General features: G+C 40.1%; 1 protein-coding gene across 31 annotated transcripts in view; it reads right to left on the bottom strand.

The window, feature by feature from the left end:
* The window catches only part of Nrcam (neuronal cell adhesion molecule), a 283437-nt gene that overhangs the window by 57267 nt on the left and 201516 nt on the right, over positions 1 to 24654 (bottom strand). For 24 of the 31 annotated variants that reach the window (XM_031357027.1, XM_031357036.1, XM_031357025.1 and 21 more), the window contains 10 exons: positions 24213 to 24414; positions 22084 to 22101; positions 19796 to 19901; positions 17532 to 17728; positions 16345 to 16467; positions 11929 to 12099; positions 11385 to 11441; positions 9476 to 9587; positions 6660 to 6844; positions 5300 to 5431 (listed from right to left, as the gene is read on the bottom strand). In XM_031357027.1, coding sequence (XP_031212887.1) covers positions 5300 to 5431; positions 6660 to 6844; positions 9476 to 9587; positions 11385 to 11441; positions 11929 to 12099; positions 16345 to 16467; positions 17532 to 17728; positions 19796 to 19901; positions 22084 to 22101; positions 24213 to 24303 — 1192 coding nt within the window. In that variant the 5' untranslated portion in view covers positions 24304 to 24414. Of the gene's footprint in view, positions 1 to 5299; positions 5432 to 6659; positions 6845 to 9475; positions 9588 to 11384; positions 11442 to 11928; positions 12100 to 16344; positions 16468 to 17531; positions 17729 to 19795; positions 19902 to 22083; positions 22102 to 24212; positions 24415 to 24654 lie in introns of those variants that run through there. The other 7 variants (XM_031357057.1, XM_031357055.1, XM_031357056.1 and 4 more) reach the window with 2 other exon arrangements.

Below are 24654 nucleotides of genomic sequence, written 5' to 3'. Positions count from 1 at the left end.
AAAGAAAACTGTATTAAATCATTTAACCAGATAATACTAAATAGATTTTTAGATATGGAAATTATAGACAGGAGCACTTAACATTTTGTTTAAATGAAATTAATGTTCCAGATATCTGTTTTAGTCAAGTTTATAAATTTTTCCTGGAGATTGAACAGCAATTAGAGATGACATAAAACCAAGCTTTGGGAGAGAGCTGAATTTCCCCTCTCCTGTCTATGCTATCCTAACAGAGCCTGCTGACAGAACCCTTCACCTCTGAAAGAAAGGGGAAGGAGGAGGCTTTGATAAGATCTTGAGAATATTCTGAGTTAAGTCTCCATGCCCCTGTTTTTTTTATGAGTTACTCAAACAAAATTTGTAATTGTGTAAGGAGATTCGGTCTTCCTTATCAATTTGGTTCTTTCCCCTCCTCAGATCTGAGCTGAGTGTACCCTTTAACAATGGGAGATGCAAGTAATAGACTCCCTGGACAGAAACAGGGATTGTGGTGTTCAGGGCCTTGGCTTTGGAAACCACTAACCAAGATGGCATAGGCTCTGATGGAGAAGGTGAAGGACACAGAAGGACACGGGTTCTCTAGAAGAGCGGGGACATGCTCCTTCTGCAGCTTTGAAGTGGTTTCTCTTAACTTCACACTCCCTCAAGCACTCCAGATCACATTTGAGGGCTCCTTAAATATTTTTGGTGTTTTTCAGGTAAATTCTGTATTTGATACACTTGTTTGATAAAAACATAGCTTCAGAAGTCAGTGAGATATGCACCCAGGTACTTTTTTGTCTTACCACCACCTCCCCGTGATAATCCTAATTTTGTAACATGAAGCTGATGAAGCAGTCAAGAGTCCTTGGATGATTGCCACAATTCAGGAGAGGAAGGCTGTGTGTCTGGTCATGTGGGTCCCTGACAGTGTCTGCTGATTGCCACATGAGACAGATCTGAGGCAACTAGTATGAACGCTGTATGATTCCCTGAATGGTGCTATTGCAGAAGCACAGTTGATCTATATTCCTGCAGTCTCTTGGTTGGGAGGTCATGCCAACTGGCCAGCCTGGGCCTCAGGCCAACTTCTGGAGCCTATGTTGGACTCTGCTCAAGGTTAGTATCCCTCACGGTTCAGCCAGTGCCACTACACTGTAGTTTTCTGGTTTTCTACCTTTGTATCTCTGTTATCTTCCATGGCCTGGTACCACTGGATGCACAGTTCAACAAACTACAGATGAGAGTCGACCACCTGGCCTGTTTCCAGAACAATCCTCGTGTCTCAAAGGCAGGCTTGTTTATGTCTGTGGTGAACGTGTGGCAAGAAGAAAGGCATATACCTCTCCAAGCCTCTAATGACCTCTTCGCTCTATTTCCTCATCTAACTATTTTGGATTAGTGGAAGCCAATATCTGTCGGGGCATATCTCTCTGCTATTGGCTGCTTATGACCTAGTTTCCACTCAAAGACCACACTCAGTGGAAGTTTTCCAGAGACCCGCAGCTGGGGGGCCATGGTGGCGCACAGTGGGATCCCTGCTAGCTCATCACCCGCAGTGATGGAATGTCCATATAAGAATCCTTGCACTTTCGGCTTGGCCATGGTCAAAAATAAATCCCATCTCTGTGACAGGGAAGCAAGCAGCTGCTTGCAGCTCCCTAGAGCAGCCTGATGGGCAAGGTCACCTGCTGTGCTCTCCTGCGGTTCATAGTTCCCATTACTGAATGCCCACAAGAGAGGCTGTTCTGAACCGCGCACCTGAGGTGGGGCACCCTAGATCTATCTAAAGGAGCTGTGGAATTCCTGTCATAGCTGTTTGGCTTCCTTCTTTCTTTTCCAAAGGTATGTACTTTGGGGATGAAAAAAAAAAAAAAGAAAAAAGAACTAATTTAGAATCTTATTTGAGAGATTTCATCTGAATTCTTTCTGCTTGGGACCTAATTGGATGATTTGGGGTCAGAGGAGAAAAGTCTAACTTATCTCCCTGAGACAACTGCCCTCGCTGAACACCCCATCCTCTGAATTTCACCATAAAGAGTATGTCTGAAGGCATATTCTAAGTTCACAAGACAACCGTTAATAGGAACCAAGGTGTTGCTGTGCTGGCGCTGTCCTCCAAAGGTCTGCAGCACTCACAAGTTCATGTGTCGAATCCCAAACTCCAAGGTGGTATTAGTCCAAAGGCTCAGGTTTTTGGCTGGTGACTAGGTCCTAGGGCCCTTCTTCCACAAATAGGGTCAGTGTCCCTGGACAAAAGACCCAAGAGAAGACCGTCTCTGTACATACACAGAGGAAGAGCCAGCCCCCAGAAATTAATTCTGTAGGTACCTTCAACTTGGATTTTACAGCTTCCAGAACAGAAAGCAGAGCAATAATGTTCTGTTGTTTATAAATTACTAGTCCAAGGTACTTCATTACGGCAGCAAAAGCAGAGCAACACGGCCAACTCGGAAAGATGATAAACAGATCAGGAGGAAAGATCAAGCTCATCACTTAACTTCTCACACACGACTCCATTTCCCCTGCTCAGCTCTGTGCCCTGACTGCCAAGCCCACGAGTTTATATCTTCAACAGCCTCTGGCTGTCCCGGTTCTCCTGCTGAGTGGCTAGATGGATGTTCCCTCCCATATGTCTGTTTTTGCTGAGTCTAAATCTCAGGAGCACATTTAATCTCTCATAAATTGCAAAGTACCTCTCAACTGGAAAAACCCAAGCCCTTTCGTGCAAAGTGCTGAGTATTCAATATTGCTATTATCATTACCTACGCATTCCTATTCAAACCATACTGGTACCGGAAAACATCGCTTACTTCTGGGTGCCCTTTTCCACTCTTTCTCTCACTTGTCGCTCACAGTCCCCTCAGAGTGACAGTAGCTCTTTGATGTGTGATCGGGGCGGAGATTTGTGCCTTTTCCTGCTCTGATCATAATTAAAACTGGAGCATAAATATCAGCACCAATTACTGGCCTCATTAGACTCAGTTTTCTTCCAAGGGCGTATTTCCTTTTGCGGTAAACACAAGCTGCTTCTACCCAAGGATCCGAGAACTGTTGTGCTGTGTGACACAAGCCAACTCCGAGAAAACACTCCAGAAAGCACTCAGGGCATGGGCTGCAATTACTCAGACTAAAGCTACATCTCCTGTGCCTGCTTCCTAGGAACACTGGGTCTTTCAAGAGAAAATCTCCTGGACATCGTCATCTCTGGGATGAATCTTCCACCCTAAAGGAGGACGAAGGTTGACAAAAGTCAGGCCAAAGGGCCTTTTGTTGTGCGGAAGTAGAAATGAGATTTGATTTTCAGCAGGAGACTACCAGGAGTCAAGTTGTTCTCACTTACCAAAATGAAAGTGTCTTTATTAGCAAACCATCCCATCCGGGTAATGACTAGGAGGTGAGCCTGAGGGTGGGCTTGAAGCAGAAATCAACTTTGTTTACATCCCCCCCTCCATCTAAGAGGAAGTCTGAATTCTAAGTAGTGGGAATTGTCCAAAGGCCTTCCACTGTAAAGAGGCTAAAAGGTACAGGAGGAAGGCAGGGGATGCAGAGGAGTGAATACAGAAAATGTGGTACATTTACACAATGGAGTACTACTCAGCTATTAAAAACAATGACTTCATGAAATGCTTAGGCAAATGGATGGAACTAAAAAATATCATCCCGAGTGAGGTAACCTAGTCACAAAAGAACACACATGGTATGCACTCACTGATAAGTGTATAGTAGCCCAAAAGCTCAGAGTACCCAAGACACAATTCACAGACCACATGAAGCTCAAGAAGAAGGAAGACCAAAGTGTGGATGCTTCAGTCCTTCTTAGAAGGCGGAACCAAATACTCATGGGAACAAATGTAGAGACAAAGTGTGGAGCAGAGACTGAAGGAAAGGCTGTCCAGAGACTGTCCCACATGGGGAATCCATCCCATATACAGTCACCAAATGCAGACACTATTGTGGATGCTAAGAATTGCATGCTTACAGAAACCTGATAGAGCTGTCTCCTGAGAGGCTCTGCCAGAGCCTGACATATACAGAGGTAACTGCTCGCAGCTAACCATTGAACTAATCACAGGGTCCCCAAAGGAGGAGTTAGAAAAAGGACTGAAGGAGCTGAAAGGATTTACAACCCCATAGGAAGAACAATATCAACCAACTAGAGCTCCCATGGTCTAAACCACTAACCAAGGAGTACACGTGGAGGGACCCGTGGCTCCAGCCATATATGTAATAGAGGATGGCCTTGTTGGGCATCCATGGGAGAAGAGGCCCTTGGTCCTGTGAAGGCTTGATGACCCAGTCAGTGTAGGGGAATGTGTGGGTGGGGAGGCGGGAGTGGTTGGGTGGGAGCACAACCTCATAAAAGCAGTAGGAGGGGGGATAGGATAAAGGGTTTCTGGGGGGGGGATAAAATCTCCAATAAAAAAGGTGAGTACGCTATTTAAAAAAAAAGAAGTTCAGAAGCAGTGAGAGGCAATTCTAACTCCCTTTTTTTCTTGGTTTGTTGTAAATCCTTTCTAATATCTCCACTCCTCTAATAATGTTTTATAAAAAGAGCCTTTACTATGATTTGGAGGATTCATGAAAACTCCCTGGCCACACACTTTAATGAGCCACTGTGGGCAGCATAGTGGTAGCCTAGGAAGACGACTAATGTAAAGGAGCTAAGAGTAGACCTGCAGAACAGGAGTGGACAGATACAAACACAGCCAATGTCTTAACATCTTCATTAAAGATCTCCGGAAGATGCCCTCACAAGACTCAAGGAGGCAAAATTGGCAGAAGGCGTGGCTTCCTGCGGAAGGACCAGGTCCTTCAGGTATGCAATGGGACACTGACTTCGGAAGACTGGAGAACAAGGGGGACACCAGGGCTTTCCCCAGGACTGACAACCAAAGTCAGACAGATGTTTCTTTCTTTTGTCATCTACTAACTCAGCCCTAGTCACCCTGTCAGGCTCTGTGGAGTCTGACATTTCCAAAGAAAGCTAATTTAACTGTGGGTGATGTTTATGTCTCACCCTGTCCTTCTCCCCACGGTCTGAGCTAAAGAAAATGAGAAATATTATTAAGTCCCAATTAATACACAGAATTATCTTTTTATCACAAGTTCTTTTTAAACTTTATTCTAATAAATGCTTTTAAATCAATATATATGTATTCAAAGACAATAGAAAAGTTTAAAGGCACTTTGGTGCCTCTGCTAATTTCACAGTCAGCTTCTACACTAAATTATTTCATCACCTTGCATTTGTTTGTGGCCGAGATACAGGTGCACTTTGAAAATACTCCTTCAACTAGAGACAATGAAGGCCACTTACTTTCTACTGGGACTCCATTTGTTAACCAGCTAATTCTGGGTTTCGGGTTGCCATTAGCTCTGCAGATGAGGGTCCCATTCTCGCCCGGGGAAAGCACAAGGTTTTGAGGTGCCACGATCCAGTAGGGAGCCGCTTTATTGAAAGAAGAAAAGCAGACTTAGAAAAACATCTGACTCAAAAAGTATTGTAGCCAAAGATTACATCAGACTGTTGTAATATGAGTTGTTTTTTTTAAAGACATGTTAGCATCACTTTTTAGAATGAAGAAAAAAACATTAAGAATTGATTCAAATAATTCTGTAGACTTTATAAAAAGTAAGCAGAACCACATGAATTTGAACTATGTAATTATAAAATAGAGAAACAATTTTTAAAATTTTTGAATTTTGGAAAGCTGCAAAGATAGAATACAGTGTCCTATACCCCTTTTCTCGGGTTCCCTAAGATCAAAGTTTTACACAGCTGGATTGCAGCTATATACAAGAGAGAAAATGGCCTTCGCCCTGTTCTGGACGCTACACCACATCCCCTGGCTGAGTTTGTTAGCCAGGGAGTTTCTTGGTCTCTCCTTTTCCTTCATGATTTTGACACATTTGGAGAATATTAGACACATTTGACAGAAGGCCTTCAGTGAGTCTGTCTGATACTTTCTAACGCTTAATTCAAGGTAAAGTGTTCTAAGGATATCACAGTGGTGCATCTTTTCTTATCACACCACTCCAAGGAAAACATGAGACTTATTATCGATGTTCAGCTTCGTCACTTGATTGAGGCAGTATCTGCCAGTGTTCCCACTGTAAAATTACATTGTCCTGTAACCTGTGTTCTATTCCTTGGCAGCCCCTCACCAGTCTGGCCCATTCCCCATGAGGACATAACTTCCATTCCCTCCAGGAAGGATGATTATTAGTGGACATACGTTAAAAATGTCCCAGCCACATGTTTTTTGTTGTTATTGTTGTTTGTTTGTTTGTTTGTCTGTCTTTTTAAGGAGAGAAGAACACTTTGAAGCTATGCAAATGACCTGCTTCTCCTTAAAGTCGTTTTCACCCACCAACTTCAGAATTCCTCCCTGAATCTTGCCTGTAGTAGTTATCTCTGTGGGACTATCGCAATGCTTTTCTGTTTTCACCATCCCTTCTGCGTTTACTAATTGCAGTTCTGCAAGGAAGATCTGAATGAGTGGCTTTTTAATCTGGCCTGGATGCAATTACAATAGAAATGGGAAAAGATTCATGACACCGTGAATGTGGATATAAATTTAAACTTCTCATTACTGAAAAACATGATCAAAAGCACATTAAACCAAAGTTGCAAAGCCCCCACACTTGGGGGGAATGCGTCTGAGATCAAGGTATACCTTTAACTGTGACAGAAATGGTGTGATGGACGGCTCCTAATGCATTTTTTGCTATGCACTGATAATTTCCAGAGTCTGCTTCGGAAACATGAATGATCTGCAAAGTTTTCTTAAAGTTCCGATAAAACGTCCGGTTGACAGGAAGCGTTCCATCTTCTTTGATCCAGTAAATAATTGGAGTAGGTCTGAGAGAATAAATAAGTAATGATCTTACAAAGGAAGAGGAGTTCAACTGTGACCGATTTGCAGAGTGAGTTTTCATGGACATTTATAATCTTATAATCGATTCGTTACGTAAAGATAATGACAAACATAGAGACCTTTTAATTAACATCACATTTTTTATGAGTAATGCTCAGATCCTGTACTTGAGATGATTCCATTTTCAGATAATTAGAACTATACTATTTTTTATGCTCAGTGATGATGCACCTCTAAGCATGGATTGCTTTACTCAAGGGACCTAATCTTTCCTTCCAAGTTCTGATCAGTGAGGATGCCCTACAGACCTTTACTATCCCAATCAAGAGAATTACTATTAAGCTAATCATATTGATTAATTTAATCAGCTAGCATTAAAGATATATATAGAATCAACTCACAGGCACTTCAGTGCCTCTGGACTTTTTTTAATATATATTTACAAATCAACCTGGTGAAATCTACTATTTTATGGCACACTAATGATATGAATTAAAAGACTAATGATTAGAATTATTTTCTTTACTTTACTATTAGTGATATTTTAAAATACCATTATGCTAGCTGATAATAGATCAGATTAATGTTATTCCAGTTCTCATTCAATTTTGCTCTTTTAAATTAGGAAAATCCAAACAAATGGCTTAAGAATGAAAAGCCAGAATATGCTTGGACTTAGATCTTTCTCAACAGCTCAGATCTTCCCTTACATTCTTCTCTGACCTTGGTTCCTCTACTTCCTTGTGCCTTCGAATCTCCAGTCGTCTTAATAAGGATGGCTGACTTGCATAACATCTTCAGAACTTACATGAGATAAAAATTTTAAATTGTCCAACATAAACATGTGCGTGCACATGCACATGCCTGTGTGCTCAGCCATGTGCAGAGGGAAGATTGCAAGGAAGAAGGGCCTCAGGACATCACTCTATTTGTTATCAGAGATGCAAGAGGGATTTAATGACAGTCTGTAACATGGGCTTTGCTTTGTTTGGATGAACAAAATGACAGCATATAAATCTGATGAAGTGGTTTCTAAAATTAGCAGTCCGCGCTGTAAACATGCAAAGCTGCCGAAGATGGGAGATTAGTTTCGATGTATTAGTCACACATGGAATCTGACAGCATGTGATGTTCCCTTACAGTTTGACTCATGTTTCAGATGAGGTGAGAGGGATAGACACAGGATGTTTTATGATTTACACTGAACAAAGCCATCATCAGTTGTTATGCCAGGCTCCTACTTGACTGAGCCATCTTAGAGTCTGATAAATGGTTTAATGCTGAGCCTAATGGCCCCTGGTTTGTAAAAAGTACAGTTTCAACCGTGGATTCATGAGATTTCAACGTTTTAAAAGTCCTTTCTTTTCTATTTCCAAATTGCAACCAGCAATTTAAAAAACAATTCATTGTTCTTAATTTGAAAACATGAAATGTGCTAAAATATGAAACTTGTTAAATGTCATGTTGGTGTTTGACTACAAAAAGATAAAAATTAGAAATTAAATTATGTTAGGAAAGATTGTTGTCATATTGTCATATTTTTTTTATTTCTTTATTTATATGCGAATTTCTCCATTCCCAGTTTCCCCTCCAAAAAACAAAAAAACAAACAAAAACAAACCCCTGTTGCCTCCCCCCTCCCCATGCCTGCCACCCCGCCCTCTCCCACTTTCTGGCCCTGGCATTCCCCTACACTGGGGCATTTTAAGAGTTTTTGTTAAGTGTTGAAGCTGAATGGACTGTCATGTCAAATGTGTAATTTCCTGATTGTGCCAGAAGAGGGCACCATATGCATTCAGAAGTATTTGTTCCTGGCTTAAGGACCGGTTATACGATCATTGGATGTCCAGTTCGGAAACAGCACAAATCACAAAATGTGAAGGAAATGTGTTCCAGGGATCCTAGTCAGAGCTGTAGTAACCATGATCATTTAAAGACACTTGCTATATGCCGGAAAACCTAGAAACTTGCCTGACATGTGGATCCAAGTTCACAGTTGCTCTTGTATCTGCCCAAGGCCTTAGTGGGATGCCTGCCAAAGGCACATGGGCTCTGAAGTATGCACAGATGAGCACCTTGGCTTTACACTCTGCCCACAGGAAGGAACAGAAGGGACGGTGCCTCGGTTTTGAGGCCCTGAGATATGCTGTGAGCTTTTGATGACAGACAGTAAGAGAGGGCAAGACTGCCAACACATCAGGTGCTCCAGGCGGCAAACCTTGAGAGTAAGGAACTTGCAGTCATCCTGCTTTCAAAGGCCTCCTCCCAGGAGCACTCACAATGATCAAGGGTAAGTAGCTGATTTTTTTTTTTTTAACCACCAAATTCTGAGGTTATTCATTAGAAAACAGCAAAATTCTACCCTGTTATTACAGCACAGTGATCAGTGATCATAAGACAGATACAGATAGCGTACTGCAATATGAGCACTGTTACATCAAAATATTTTAGCAATAAAACGCAATTCAAAGTGTACTCAGGAAATGTTTGATAATTTTTTTTAAATTTGGGTCAAATTGGAAGCATAAAACAATTGCTGTTCCTGGGGTAGCAATGCCTGTCAACCTGTTATATGTTGATAAGAGGTAACATAGGGACAGAACTCATTCACTCACAGGCCTTCTGCAATGCACTCCAGCGAAAGCACGTTTCCTCTTAACTCCTCTTTGTGGCTTTCATTGCCCTCTGGAGTTAGAAATGTTGGTGGCCTCTCTTTACTAGATTTAGCTGCAAACAAGAAAACCAATACACATTAAAATTATGAACATGTGTTTCTAAGAACACAGCTGCTGTCAAAAGCCACCTAAAATTCTACTCTCATTTCAAATCCATTGAATGCTTATTCTGAAATTTGTTAAGTTAAGCACACACACTCTCTCCTTATACTTATTCAGTGTGCCAGGAAAAGAAACAATTTTGATTGCATGGGCAAAGCAGTGTCAAGGACTCTTTTTGGTACATGTCTTTAACTAGGTTAGGTTTTTATCAATTTTCTGTGGACTGGTAAAGCTCCAAAATGACAATGCAAAGACGTAAGCTCATCACATTTTTTTAAGACTAGTGCTCAGGTCAAAGCAAAAAGTGTATCTTTTGGAAGATGTTAGGTTTTTTTCTTCTTTTTTAGCAGTAAATCATTAATGGACAACATTTTTTTGATTTATTCTGGACATAATATTATAGCCCTTACCATTGACTTATATCTCAAGATTCCTACACTGCAAGGTTTGTGAAAAATAAAACAAAACTAGAGAATTTCTAAAGAGTTCTGGAACATGATATGCTCTGAATAAAGATTTACAGTAGAGAAGCTGAAGGACAGGCTTCGAGGCAGCGCTTGCTTAGTACCCGCAAGGCCCCAGGCCTTCAAATAGAAGAGGAGGAGGAGCAGAGCTGAACACATGGAAATCATTTTATCTGGTAACAAAATAAAGAAGGTCTAGACCAGAGAGCTTAGAAATAGTTAGACAAGACACCTTCTGTCTTATGGACTTTTAACAAATGTGACCCTATCTACTAAAGGCTTGGGGACATTTTCAAGTGAAAATATCCTAAAACCTTTCACTGTTTGAACTACAAATGACGCCCTTGCTGCTCCTAAGACCAAATGAAAAGGCAATATGTAAATTTCTCATTTCTCAAAAGAAAAATCTGAAGATCCAAAATAGTATTGCTGGAGAAAAATTTGCTTTCTTAAGGATTTTAGAGGTTGTTAGGGGAACTTCCTCCTGTAAAAATCACCTTGAGAAGAGTCTTGATGCCCATATTTGGCGTCAAGAGAGCTATATTAAATAAGTAAAGGTGAGGGTTCTATCTGCCATATTCTGCAATGTTTATATCTTAAAGGTAAAAACTAATGTAGCAGAAACTCCATCTACGGGGATTTGAGAAGTCTTTATATCCAGAGCCGTTATTGTTTAGTGACAGATTTTATGCTTGACAGCCTTAAGGAAATCAAATTTGTTTCAGTTTAATGCAATGAAGCTGAATGATCTATTTTTAAAAGTTTCCTCCCACAGAAAACAGTGACTAGGTTTCTACCAAAGCTAAAAGCAACAGGGTCGCTAATTCTGCTGAATAATGTCTTGAAACACTTAAGGAAGGTTAGCTGATTACCACAGAATGCACTCTATGTTAGTTCCTGAAGGTTCTGATGAGTCAATACTCTAGGGGTTAATATGACCAATCAGTTTATATTGTAGGCCATGCAAAAAGTTTATAGACAGCACAAAGTATGAAAAATACAATTCTAAACACATATGACAGATTTTTCTTCTAAAGCATATGAAATGGTTTACATGAAACTTCATAACAAGCTTAATTGTACATACATTATGGAAAATGTTTCAGTGACATGCTTGAAAGTTTACAGGTAAGTTTCTTAAGAAACACACATGGATACAGTGATATTAAACACGTAACTAGAAGTTTCCTAAAGAAACAAGGTTAAGTGGCCATGGAGGTGAAGTTAGTGAACTAAAGTCTACAATGAAGGAGAGAATATCGGTTACAACCACTGTAACTCACCACCATAAAACTCAGTGTCACTCAAATTAGCAGCTATAGTGTCATTCAATTCATCCACTGAAATAAACAGAATATCATGAAGAGGGCACAAAAGTAAGTGATATGGGTCAAAAACCATTGGGCAACAGAAATAAAAGCATCTAGCTATGCTAAGTGCCATTCCTTCCAGGCAAGTATAGTGCTTGACATCATCCTAGATAACTCAGAATTCATGCTGCCGCCCCCAACTGCCACTTGATCTACGTGGTAAATGCCAGTAAAAGGCATTGTGGGGCATAATGCATACATCGATTCTCAAAATACCATAGAGTCAGGAGCTTGTCAGGGAAATAGGAATGGCAGTCAGTGGGTAATGTAAAAGACAATATTTAGGGCTTGCATGATTTTTTTTCTAGCATATAAGCTAATGCTTTAGTGAGCCTTTGCAGGAATTTTCTTGGTCATTGAACTGATTTACCTTGGAGTCAGACTGTATTTAATTGTTAACAATTTGATTCACATGAGTAAACACCATTGAAAGAGACCCAGGAAGCTGAGCTCTTACCTGAAATCACCTTCAAAGAAATAGGCTGCTTCTGCTGGATGGTTTGAGTGTGATTAAATCTGGCATAGCAGATATAGTCTTCACGAGTGTCCTCTGGGAGGACATTGGAGAAGTAAAGGTCTCCGTTTAGTCCTTGGGAAACCCGCTCACTCTGTGGAAGTCTCTGGAAGGCTGGGGGAAGACAAAGATACTCAGATCACTCCATCATACAGTCACCATTCTCCATACCAGCAGGACAACCATCTACTAATTCCCCTGTGAATGTCATCTGGAAAAACGTACATGCATGCATGCATGCATGCATGCATGTATGCATACATACATACATACATACATACACATACATACATACATACACACACATACATACATACATACATATATATATATAATCTTTCCAGCTCTTTTAGTAAAAAAAAGACTGGGCTTTTTTGTTGTTGTTTTGTTTTTTGTTTTGTTTTGGTTTGGTTTTTGGTTTTTCAAGACAGGGTTTCTCTGTATAGCTCTGGCTGTCCTGGAACTCACTCTGTAGACCTAGGCTGGCTTTGAACTCAGAAATCCACCTGCCTCTGCCTCCCAAGTGCTGGGATTAAAGGCAAGTGCCACCACTGCCCGGCATTTTGTTTGTTTTTTAAGATGTGAGACACACTGACACTCCACTGAGTGTCAATCTGAATTTCCAATCTGAATTTCTTGGAGGCTGGAGTAGAAATGGGACTAGAGCCGTAAAGTGAAATATTTCATTAAGTAGAAACAGACAAACAAACAAAACTGCTCTGTAGCAGGTTTGCATATTCCCCAGTATCTAAATTGGTCTCTGATTGCCTACATCTTAGAAAGCACATCTTCAAGTTTGTAAGGATATTAACATGAGTTACATGGTATCAAAAATTAGGCTCTGAGCAAGGAGTCAAGCCCAGCAGATCCCCAGCCTCATGGAAGTTGATCTAATTAACTAACCAGGTAACACACACGTGATTAACCAGAACAAGCAGTGGTACCACTATTTGATGCTATGATCCGGTACAAGGAAGTCAGGCCTGGCTTCCCTCCCCTCATATGCAGCTCATCTTACAACACAGTCCATCTTTTACTCATGTATGCATAGTGGTCATTTCAATGTACTAACACTGAAGCTCCAGGAGGGAGGATACACTTTTTTGTGTGTCCATATTGAAAGTATAGGCAGGTGCCTAGCCTTTGGCTGGGGCTCCTTAAAGCCCTGGAAAGGCTAAGTATTGGCCATCGGCACCCACACCTTCCAGTTTCCAACATAACTGTCCACTTTCAGGACCAGGGAAAGAGCTAGCCTTATGCCTAGAGAGAAGATTTCCTACACGACTGAGGGATAGAGAGAGTGGGAGGCACTGATCACTGATCATTATATGATATTACAAATGACCATCAAAAAACACTCTGAGGCTTCAGACTCAGTCCCAGAGCCTGAGCTGTGGTTTCTTCAGCTCTCAAGTGAGAAGGAGCTGGAAAAGCTATACACCCTAAAAAGTCAGGCTAGGTGTCATATCAACTGATGGGATTTCCTCAGGCTGGGTCAAGGATTGTGTTCTTCCTGCAGCAAACACCCAACCAGATATTTCACAAAATGCAAAATTGTAGTTCAAAGCCCTGTGGTCAGGGCTGAAAGCACACCACCGGTTAATTACGCTACTCAAGTTTCAATCAAGGTGGAAGCTTATAAAGGCATAGTCTTAAAACTTTAATCCTCTCGGATAGGAATAGTTTTGCAATACTGAAGAAAAGAGCGTAGACTGAGATCCAGGCAAGGTGATGCATGCCTGAAATCCAACCTATGAGGGAAAATGACCACAGGTTGAGGCAAGCCTGTGCTATATATATCAACTTCAACATCAGCCTGGGTTACACAGTGAGACCCTGTCTCAGAAAAGAAATATGTTTGTTTAATAAATCCAAGGCACCAAAGACATATATTTATTATCTTTTGCTTCTCCTCCTGAATTGCCTGACTAATGGATGCTGGTAGCTCCAATGTAAGACAACAGGATGTTAATGGGGAGGGGGGTGAGTTTGCCCTTTGAGTTTCTTTGTATAATACTTGGAGAAAAATATACAAATAGAAATATTTTTATGATGCATAAAGCAACAGTGCTGTGGGAATTCAGCTTTTGTTTCCATATTTCAGGTGCAAGTCCTGGCTCACTGCCATTTTAACATTCATGAAATCATGCAGACTGCCAGCTGCATCATGCAGGAAGCATTAGTTACATATTCAGATTATTTAGAGAGCTCGCATGTGGCATATTTCTTTATTAAGCAGACAAAAAATCATTTCTGAATAGGAAAGATTGGTGAATCTAATTTTGATGGTGATATTTGAAGACAATTATTTGCCAAGCTATAAATCACTCCTTTATATTGGATTTGTTGCATATCCCCACAAAATCCTTAATAGCGGCCACACAAATACAGGAAGTATATATTTGCACATTTATTTGTGTATAGACTTGGTTTTCACTTCTTGCAACCCTTCCTTTGAGAGGTTTCATGAGTTATCAAGGATCATTAAGTATTAGAATCCAAGTTTCTCTTCATTGAGGTTTGCCGCCCGTGTTGGCAGAGGGAGTGGGGTCTCTGAGAGTAGGGTATTTTGTGCAAATCTTTTGCATGCATTCCCACCATATCATCTATAGGCAGGTCTCTTTCAAGGACACAGTAGTCTCTTGTTATCAGACCGAACAGTCACTCCCAGGCCTCATATTGTCTATTAGTTGCACTCAATGGTCATCACCATTGTACCCTGTATTCTTGCCTGGTCCATGGAACACCATTCTACCTCTCTTGATCTCCTCTTATCTCAGTGACAGCTCCTTCTCATTTGCATTCCTGTGTTTTCCCTAAGTTCTTCCAAGGCTTTTGGTCTCGGTCCCAGACTCCATTATTTACACAGTACTTGATCTCTAATTACCTCATTCAGCTCACTAAGAACTCATACCCTGCTGTCTGCAGCCCTGGCTTAGCCTCTGCCTCATACCTCTGACCTGTGATGTGCATATTGACATGTGGGTGTCTTATACCTCTCACATCTCGAATCCTAGTTCCTTAGTTTGTAAGCCAAGCTGTGTGCAATCTCTAAGATCACATGCTAACAAAATAGCTTTGATGGGGGTTTGGGGAGAATAAAGTAGAAAAACAGATGGTTCCATCAAGGGCAAGGGCAAAAGTAGACAAAACTGAAAATCCCCCAACAACTAGTTTCATTTCTCCTTGCCCCAGTTTAATTAATAGAAAGACTGAGAGGATGAATAGATATGCCTCAGATGCTTGGGAGAAATTTGACGGTCTTGTGATATTCTTAGTAAAGGAACTGACACTCAGTAAAGGCTGATTAAATATTAAATGTTGTTGGAACATGAAGATATGCTATAACCAAAGCAACTTGACTTCCTCTCCTGCCAGCTTTTGAAATTTGTTAGAGGATACTCTTATTTTTAAATCAGGTTTTAGTCTCTAAATGTTGTGTTCATCCCTGATGCCTCTCCCCATGTTCCTACATCTCTGGCTGTGGAGACTCTACCCTTAGAATATATCCAGAGTCTTTCCACTCTACTATGACCACACAAGCTCAAGTCACCATTAATGGCCTGGATTACAACAATGCATATCTAATTGGTCTCTGTCCCACTCTCTTTATCAAGTCCTGGGGATTGAACCAAAGGCTTTATAGATTCTAGACAACTGCTCTACCACTAGGCTACACATTGAGCCACACTGGGGTCCCTTCTGTGACCCTCCTCCAGCTAAGAGCTGGTTCTTTCAGACCTTGCCTTGCCACAAATAGCCCAGCTTCTCTCTAAGCCCCTGCAAACAGCCATGTCTCTCTCCAACCTCCTGCTAATAGCCACGCCTCTCTCTAAGTTCCTGTTACACCAGAAGTCCCGCCTCCAGAGACTGAACATGAAGATGCTGATTGGGCCACAAGATGCCGACAGACTGGAGGAGGGGTTTTCTGCCTACCCACTTGTAATAAAGACACAGTTGAATAATGATGGAGGACTGAAAGCACACCGTGCCTCAGTCTCATTTTTTAATACTCTCTCGCCGTCCAGTTCCCTTCCCTACAGGCTCCTATTCCTCTCCCAGAGAACCTGTTCATATTTAGCTGCAGGCAGCAACACCCTTCCACTTCCCTTTTGCCCTACTTGCTCTTCACACATGAAGGTAAGCCCAGTGACAGTATTTTCTCTTGCTGTCTATCTATAGCTGTGCATGGGATGGTTAGTGAATGAAGTTGCATTGTGCTTATTTCAGTAAGCAGCTATTTTCCTGAGCATCTGCATATCATTTTACAAGTACTTTATGATTCGTAAGAGGAGGTAAATTGTTAAAACAACAAATAACTACAGGATGGTTGAAAACATTCTTAACATTAAGACTTACAATTATCCATCCAAAATATTATGGCTGGTGGTAATCCAATTGGAGGCCTACATGGAAGTACTAATGACTGACCATTTCGAAGTATGATTGGCTCAAGTCTTTCCTTGGTCCACAAGGGCGACCCTGTTAAACAAAAACCAAAAACCTTTTGAGGTATTTCTTCATGCAAAAAAAAAAAAAAGACAACAATACAAAGAAAGGTATTCAAAGATTTTTGGGGAAATTGTAACTTAGAATTTATATACCTTAAATAATGAAGGAATTACTTTTAAATAAGGTGTTAGAGTTTTCATTTTTTAAAAAACGATTATAGGAGAAAAAGGAAAAAAATCCATATTGCAGTTGCTAGTAGGACTCAAGCCACTAATCCATTGTCTAATAATATATAATAATACAGCAATAAGACATTGGCTTTGATACAGGCATCATGTTCTCCACAAAGAATGGGAGAAACTTCAATGTCAGCAGATTTCTTCAATAAGTAACTATGTATACCTTCATTTTTCATACAGTACTATTGGTAAGAGAATGTATATGATATATTAATGTTAAAAATGTTTGTAAAATAGCATTTTAGGTGCTTGTTTTGGCAGTACATATACTAAAATAGCATTTCAGAATAAACTAGTTTTATATACATATACATTAGGAAAGAAAAGTACTGAAGTTATTTCTATGATTGGAAAGACTCAAGATCAACTTAAATGTCTTTATATATAGCTTTAGTATTTTTAAAATTACCACAATGGTCATTGTGTAATTTAAAATTACAAATGGTCATTTTTCTTTAAATACAATTAAGGCTATTGTAGGGATTTTAGTACAGACCACTGTAAAAAGGGCCATCAATTTCCAGTAGAAAATTGAAACAACTGTTAAAAGAAATCACAGTTACCCATATAATAGGAATTTATTTCCATCTTATAATAAGCTATACTAGAAGATCAATTTAGGGAATAAACACCCCTTATAGCCTTGGACTCTCACTTAGACACATAGGATTGGCAAACACTGGATGGAGGACCTTGCTGGAAAACAGAGAGGAGAAAATAGCTCCACGCAAGCCAAAGTGGAATACTGGAAGCAACACTCTTGCTTTCTTGTGGTCACACTTGGATACTGTGACAGATGATGAGGTTGGGAACACATATTTTAAGGGTCAGGTTTGGTTGACAAATCTCACTTACTAGACGGGCGGACAACAATGTTATTGGAGACGGCAGCTCCGCGCTCATTCCTTGCAGTGCACTGGTAGACGCCTTCATAGGTCTCTGCTTTCCCTTCACTCATGATGTTGATGACAAGGGTTCCCGAGCCAGGCTTCATGGTGACCAGAGGGTCCTTGTCTATGTCAAAATGAGTTCCATTACGAGTCCAGGAAAAGCTGCCAAACACATCAAGGATTAAGCTTGTTAATGGTCTAGAGAAATAGGATTATGTACCCTTAGAAAAGCCTTAGGCTTTAGAGAGTCCCAGGAATAATTGTTAGATTTCAATAGTTAGTAAAATGTCTCACACTTAAAAGGTACTACCAAATCATGACTCAGAAAAAAAAATGCTGTTTTTATGTTTTGAGGCATATACTTCTTTAAATTTAGCCCAAATTTAACACAAGTTGCCTGATGTATTTTCTAAAAAACAACAAACACGATATTCTCAAGGCACAGTCTCTGAGCTGTATTAACATTTCTATTATAAACCCCATTGTTCATACAGTTAAGCTGTCTATAAAAGTGTTCTCTAAGCTGAGATGTGACAAAATAGGTCTCTATAAGTATTGTATTATCTTCAGTGGGAAATCCATCAGATCTGTTTCAAGTTACCAAAGTACAAACTGGAGGCAGGGAGGAGAGTTAAAGCTTTGGGTTGTCTTAAATGTTAATTTTTAAAAGTGCTAATTCTACAAAAGTTGTAGTTAAGGATTTTTAATTCCAGAAATAAGTATATAATTCTTAGATGAACTACCAACTTGTCAACCAAGATTCCTTGTTCTCAGTTTTGTTATATGAAAGATGCCTCCTGTAAATGCCATGGTACTCCTGTGATTAAATACTTCCTGACTGGTCTCACCTCGGTGATGGTAAGATGATGAAGAGGCATACCTATCAAACTTCCCTGTGTTTTCAGCTCAGATTTCTTTTCTTACTACTTATGCTTCAGTGGTGCTTGCAAAAGCTAGGGCAGGAGATGCTCGTGGTGCTGTCTATATGCATCATGTGGACAGAGGTCAAGGACAGTGGTACATCAAACAGTACACAGGACAGTTCTTTCTCACAGCAAATACTCATCACCTCTAACTAATGAGAAGTCCTGCCATACAAGTATGGAAGACATTAACTAAGAATGACACAGAAGGGCACATTGAGGCCTGTTTGAAAAACACTTTTCAACAATATGATGGGGTTACTGTTTTGGAGTAAAGCTTTGATGGAAAGGTTGGCATACACTGGTATCTAGAACCAGGTAGGTTTTTCTTAGGTGATAAGGCTTATAATATTATAATATATATGTATATATATATATACACACACACACATATATATATATGTATACATATATATGTATATATAATATAACATTATATAATATATACATATATATGCTATATGTGAATATGGCAGATAAAATACCTAAAACATTCACCCTTTTATTATTTATTGATTATGTCTAGTTATAATTTAACAATCATAAATTTTAATTGTTTTAATATAATAGTTATTAAAGGTCTTATATTTTATCAACCAAACTCTATAGAATTCTCCATATTTCTCTACTAGCTGTTGTGCCACTCTCTGTATGGCCTTGGACAGATAGTGGGGCAGGACAGGCCTCCATTTCCCATCTTTGTCATCTTTTGTTTAGACTGGATCATGAAGTGCTCATGCTGAGATTCCCCATAGTGAATCCGGATAAGTGTGGAGAACAGTGTCAGACTATCCCATGGCCAGAATAGAGGTAGGAGAGTCTGTAGAAGTCTTCAAGTAAAATTAATCTTTTTCAACAGGTGAGAAAGACAAGCCCAGATAAAAAGAGGGTTGGCCTTGCTTACATGAATAAAAACTATTGGTGTCAGAACCAAGATTAGAGTGTCTTTCCCTATCTCCTCACAAATTACAAGTATTTTACAAAAAAAGCATGAATAGGAGAATGCAAAACTCTAGACTTTAGCAAATAAGCTACTATTAACCTAAGAGATGAGACAATGAATCTATAACTGATGCTTTAGAGATATGCAGAACCTAAGAAGACATTTTTAAGACCTTGGAAGAGCTGAAATGAGCTGGGGAATTGGTTAGATAAAAGCATGTGCTGCTACTCATTCTGAGAACTATCCAACTAAAAGAGAAAGTGTTCCACATGACCTCTCCTACTCTATCAAAATTCCAAACCTTGCTACATTCAGAGATTGCCTACTATTTTAAATGCTGCCAAAAGCAGGAAAAATGCTCACCTTGGAGGAGGTTTTCCTTTGGCCTCACACTGGATTACAATATTCTCCCGAGGGTCAATAATGTAGTCTTTTGGTGACTGTTGAGTGATGGTTGGAGGTTGTACCACTTGATTGTAAAAGAGAGAATAATGTAAAGGATTACATGACTTACTGCCGTGATAGCAGCAACTTTTTCTATACTAAAATCACTTGCCTTAGATTAAATATGTCACAATGATTCCTAGTTATTTTTTGTAGCAGTAAGTCCTCATTATGTCTTCAACTAAAGTTGGGAAGTCAAGACACAACTTCTCTTTGGTACCATCATTACACACTTACAAAGTCCATTTTCCCAGATCAAAAGTCTGGGAAAATAATTATTAATGCAAATCTAATATTCAAACTTTTTTCTGATGTAACAATGAGAAATCCATGCTGCTTTCATTTCAAGCAGTGCCTGTCAATATAATTTATAAGGTAGATTTAAATCTTTCTTATGACAGAGTCACTGACATAAAGCTCATTAGTATTCAAATGGTGTAAATTATTATATCTCGGGAAAACATACTTTTGACAAAACTCATGTTTAAAAGATTGTTAAATCGGAGCCTTAACATGCTTTATCAGTGCCAGGAGGTAGATGAATTAGGAATGAAGAGAAAACACTCTTATCTGGGTTAGTAATGAGAATAAAATCCTTCTTTCTAGGAGACCTTGTTTCTATGTGCTCTTCAAAGTGTTACCTGGTCCTTTAATGTGAAACTATTAGAGCTAATTGTTTTGACCCAGAGCAATTCAATCTGAGGAAAGTCCATCCAGAGACCTTGAGCATGCTCTAAATTGCTTCAAGACTACCATAGGCCCTTTTCTCTCAGGAGATAGAATTTGTTCCCCATTCCTCTGGGGTAAAATTATTACCTGTAGTAGGTAGAGGCCAAGCATGTATCTGTGTATCTCATGATGTCTAGGGCAGTTTCCTATGACTAAAGCTTATGTGGCCCCCAATGCAAACATGCTAGGGCACCTTCAGGACTGGGCAGTGAAGTAGTACAGCTTGCATTCCCCTGCACTTTGGAGCTTCCTGCCTTTATCTTGTTGATTTCCAAAGCTAGTCAGCAGTTTTGTCTGAAGGTTACTTGGCTGTTTTTCATTAGTTGGGAGACTTGAGCCTCAACTCCTGTAAGACCTCAAAGGGAAAGGAGGTTCAAACATTGAGTTGGCCTGCAACTGGGACTGGGAGGATCAGTAACACACTTTGTGTAAAAATATCTAGTGGATGCCAACACTGGGATTGTTCAGTGGAACTTCAAGCCTCCTGATTGGGCCAGCTTCATTTGTATTGATCAACCATCACATTCTTCTAGGAGTACAGCATTTGAGATAATGAAAGGAATTCTTGAGGTTCTATTCTGTCAGAATGGTGAACAAAGACATTGGTAGAATGGATTCTTAGGGGTGGTTCAATCCAGTTTGTTTGTCAGAATGGTGAACAAAGACATTGGTAGAATGGATTCTTAGGGGTGGTTCAATCCAGTTTGTTTGGGGAGGAGTGATGGGGGTGGATAAGGTGCCAGACATGCAAATTTTGTGGTTTAAAATGCAGGGCTTTCCCCTCCTGTACCTGCATCTGTACCAGGAGTTTGCCATCTGGAGGTATCTTTTTCAATAGTGCTTAGGTCATATGGCAATTAACAAATGCTTTGTAGTAATAAGTGACTTACCAAGATTTGTCTGTTTAACTCAGCATCAAATGTCTGAAAATGGACCATCTTTTCACTGGATGATAAATGCTACCCAGCTGTCAAAAACAGCAAACATTTTTGCTTATAGGAAGCTTCCCAGGATCCATGTTATTTCAAGATATTTTTCTAATTTTCAGGGCTTTTCTACTTAGAACACCTAGGAACATTGTTCTACCCAGTTCTGAAGACTAAAGCCACTGGAGAGGGACATGAATGGGGCTTCTGCGTATTCCCAGCTCCCAAACCTCTACAAAAAAAGTGTCTGTTCTGGCATTCTCCCTAAAACTTTTCTCATTGAGTTACATCAGATTTAAACACAGCTTGGATGTTAGTAGAATAGCAGCAGTTGGCAAAAGTAATGTCAGAGTCTCCGTAATTCATGCAGGTTATATATTACATTTGTACCTTAGCTTTCAAACAAGGTGTTGGGCCATATAGTAAATGCCATGCTTAGAAAACCACCTAGCACAAAACAAGATGCTGTTTGTTGCTTCACACCATTAATTCAAGAAACAAGGACATGGTCACACTTCCACACTGCCTTGTAGTTTGTAGAAAGACACTTACAGTCATCAAGGAGCTTTGCTTTTTCCCCATCAGTATCAGCGCATGAGTGGGCAAAGAAGATTAAAGAAAACCAGATGTTAGTAGTGAGAATGTTAGCACCTTAAAGATAAAAAGGGGCATTTTTGTCTACTTGGTTTGGCCTTAAAAATAAATAAAACATATTGTGAAAGTTAAAGTTGTGACATTACAAGAGAAAGAAAGTGGTACTCATGGTTTGGCTTGCCCCTGCAGCAGCTTCTCACATCAGCATATGGAAGAACAAAGGCTATGTATGCTGTAGGGGGAAAAAAAGGCTCTTCCAGGATAGTAATGGTGATGTATTGATAATTATGCTCAATTGGAAAAATAGATGAAATCTACAATTAATTTGAATTGTCACGTTTTATGTGGTATCTGATCTTATTATCCCAGACACCAGGATGTACATGATAATGATACCTCACAACGGGATATCGCTACAGTTCTCCATCCAACTCAGATCCAATCCGACTTAAGATATGCACATCTCCATGGTTTCTCTCCAAGATGGTTTTATACTATTACCATATTTCTGCTTTGGAATTCTCAATCAGCCAGATTACCCGGTCCCGTATGAAGGATCATTGTGTGTGATGAAGAAAGGGTATATGGGACGAAGATGTGTTTGCGTGCAATTCCAATCATTCTGCGGCACTGCCTGTCATTACTGCTTGCAAAGCAAAGGTTAATGCAGGAGAGCCTAGGCTACCGGTGACTTTATTTTCATCATGGTTGTGCCTCGGCTCCATTAGCTGCCATAATTGAGTTAGCCCTAGGTGCCTGGTTCCCCTGATAGTTAGATGGAGCAGTCAGATTAAGGAGGAATATATTTAACACAAGAGAGAACAAAAGCATTTCCCTCACTGATCTCCATCTTTCCAGTGCATCTATCAAAGCAAATGCTTACTTAAATATTCCTGCTCTAATGGGCTCAAACGAATGCATATTTCAATTAAATATATATCTACACATTTTTAAATTAAAGTCATTGGATGATTAACTTTTAAAATGAAAAATGCTGCATTTTATTGTACTTTAGTGTAGAGAAGCAGGACCCAGAAAGTGAGCAGAGAGGATGTAGGAAACCCACTGATAGTTGCAACTTCTACAGCAGAAAAGGATACACCAGCAATTGGATAACCCCAGGAAACAGCTATCTCCCTTGCAACTTAGAAAGCTCGCCAAACAGATGCTCTACTCAGGAAACTAATGGCTTTACAGAGGTCATATAGACTGGGGATAAAGGGTAAATCAATTGTGAAGTGCAGAAATTCTTCAGATTTGAAATTCTGCTTTCTGCTGCAAGGAATATAACCAGCTAGAATCCAGTATTGTCTTTATTGTCTACAAACAATCCACTCAGGCCAGGGAGACTATAACACACATTTTACTTTTTGGGAAATGAGGGAGAGAAATGCAGTAACCCTGTTTCCCTGTTCATTTCAGTGATTTAGCAGGTCTTGTCTTCGTATCAAAATGTTGCTCCTTAGCCTTTGACCACAAAGACTATTCACTGGAATTGTGCATGGCATCTGTAAGAATGGTAGTTCTTACAGACTCACATTTAGGATGCGAAATTAGGAACTGAGTTTCCTAATGTCCGTGTGTATGAATCAGGGTGAACAGAGTCTGAAGTAAGGGTGATCTGGGGATAGGAAGGCTCAGAGGGATGTCAACAGCATCCGCTAGTTATTTTAGTTTTCAGAGATGCCTCAGCAATGAAGGAAGAAAGTAAACACAAGAAGGACAATAACTGGGGAGGGCCTGCATCATCCTTTGCAAGTGGTTCACAGGGTCCATCCACAAAGAGCTCCCCACCAGGAAGCTCAGGAGGGTCTCACCAGTTCCTTCTCAGGCCACTCCCACCACTGCACACAAAAGACACCTGAGGCAAAGAAAGATAATGAAGAAGAGGGGACCCCACATCCAGATATTTCCATCCTTTTCTACGGTGTCTTCATTAACACCAGGTGCTGAAGGTAAAAGCCAAATTAATTTTGATTAGCTTGTCAGTGTCATGCAGACACCTTCCTCATAAGCTCAGCCCAGGGTGACAGTAAATCCTGGGAGGGTATGCCTCCTGGCCTAAGGTCTACTCTGTTAATACTCACGATCAAGAGGAACATCCAAAGCACTGATCATCTGGCACAGGAAGAGAATCAGGGGCACTCTGCCTGCACATATGTGCTGCTTCTTCAGCATTATTTGAAGCTGTATCAGCTGCACTCCTGCTGAGACCCACGCACGGAATTTCCTTTTCTTCCTTCACAGAGGATTTGTGTGCGGCGTTTAAATAATTTTTCATGCAGGGGACTGAAAAGGGATGGGATAAGAAGAATAATTATAACGTATTAAAAGACGGAAATGAAAAGCGAAAATGTGCAGCTCAGAATAATCAGCCCTCTATTATACATGAATTCCAAAAGGGAAGCTGAGTTTTAAATATTTAACCCAGAGACTGGAATAATCATTTATTCATAAATCTAAAATCAGTTCAGAAATATTTGTGGTGATGTCAAGCAAAATCTGCCCCGTTTCCCATTATTATGATTT

Source organism: Mastomys coucha, unplaced genomic scaffold (genome assembly GCF_008632895.1).
Source record: "Mastomys coucha isolate ucsf_1 unplaced genomic scaffold, UCSF_Mcou_1 pScaffold6, whole genome shotgun sequence".
In the NCBI taxonomy this organism is placed as follows: domain Eukaryota; kingdom Metazoa; phylum Chordata; class Mammalia; order Rodentia; family Muridae; genus Mastomys; species Mastomys coucha.
Note: the sequence above shows the minus strand (reverse complement) of the source record. Positions and strands in the feature narration are given on the sequence as shown.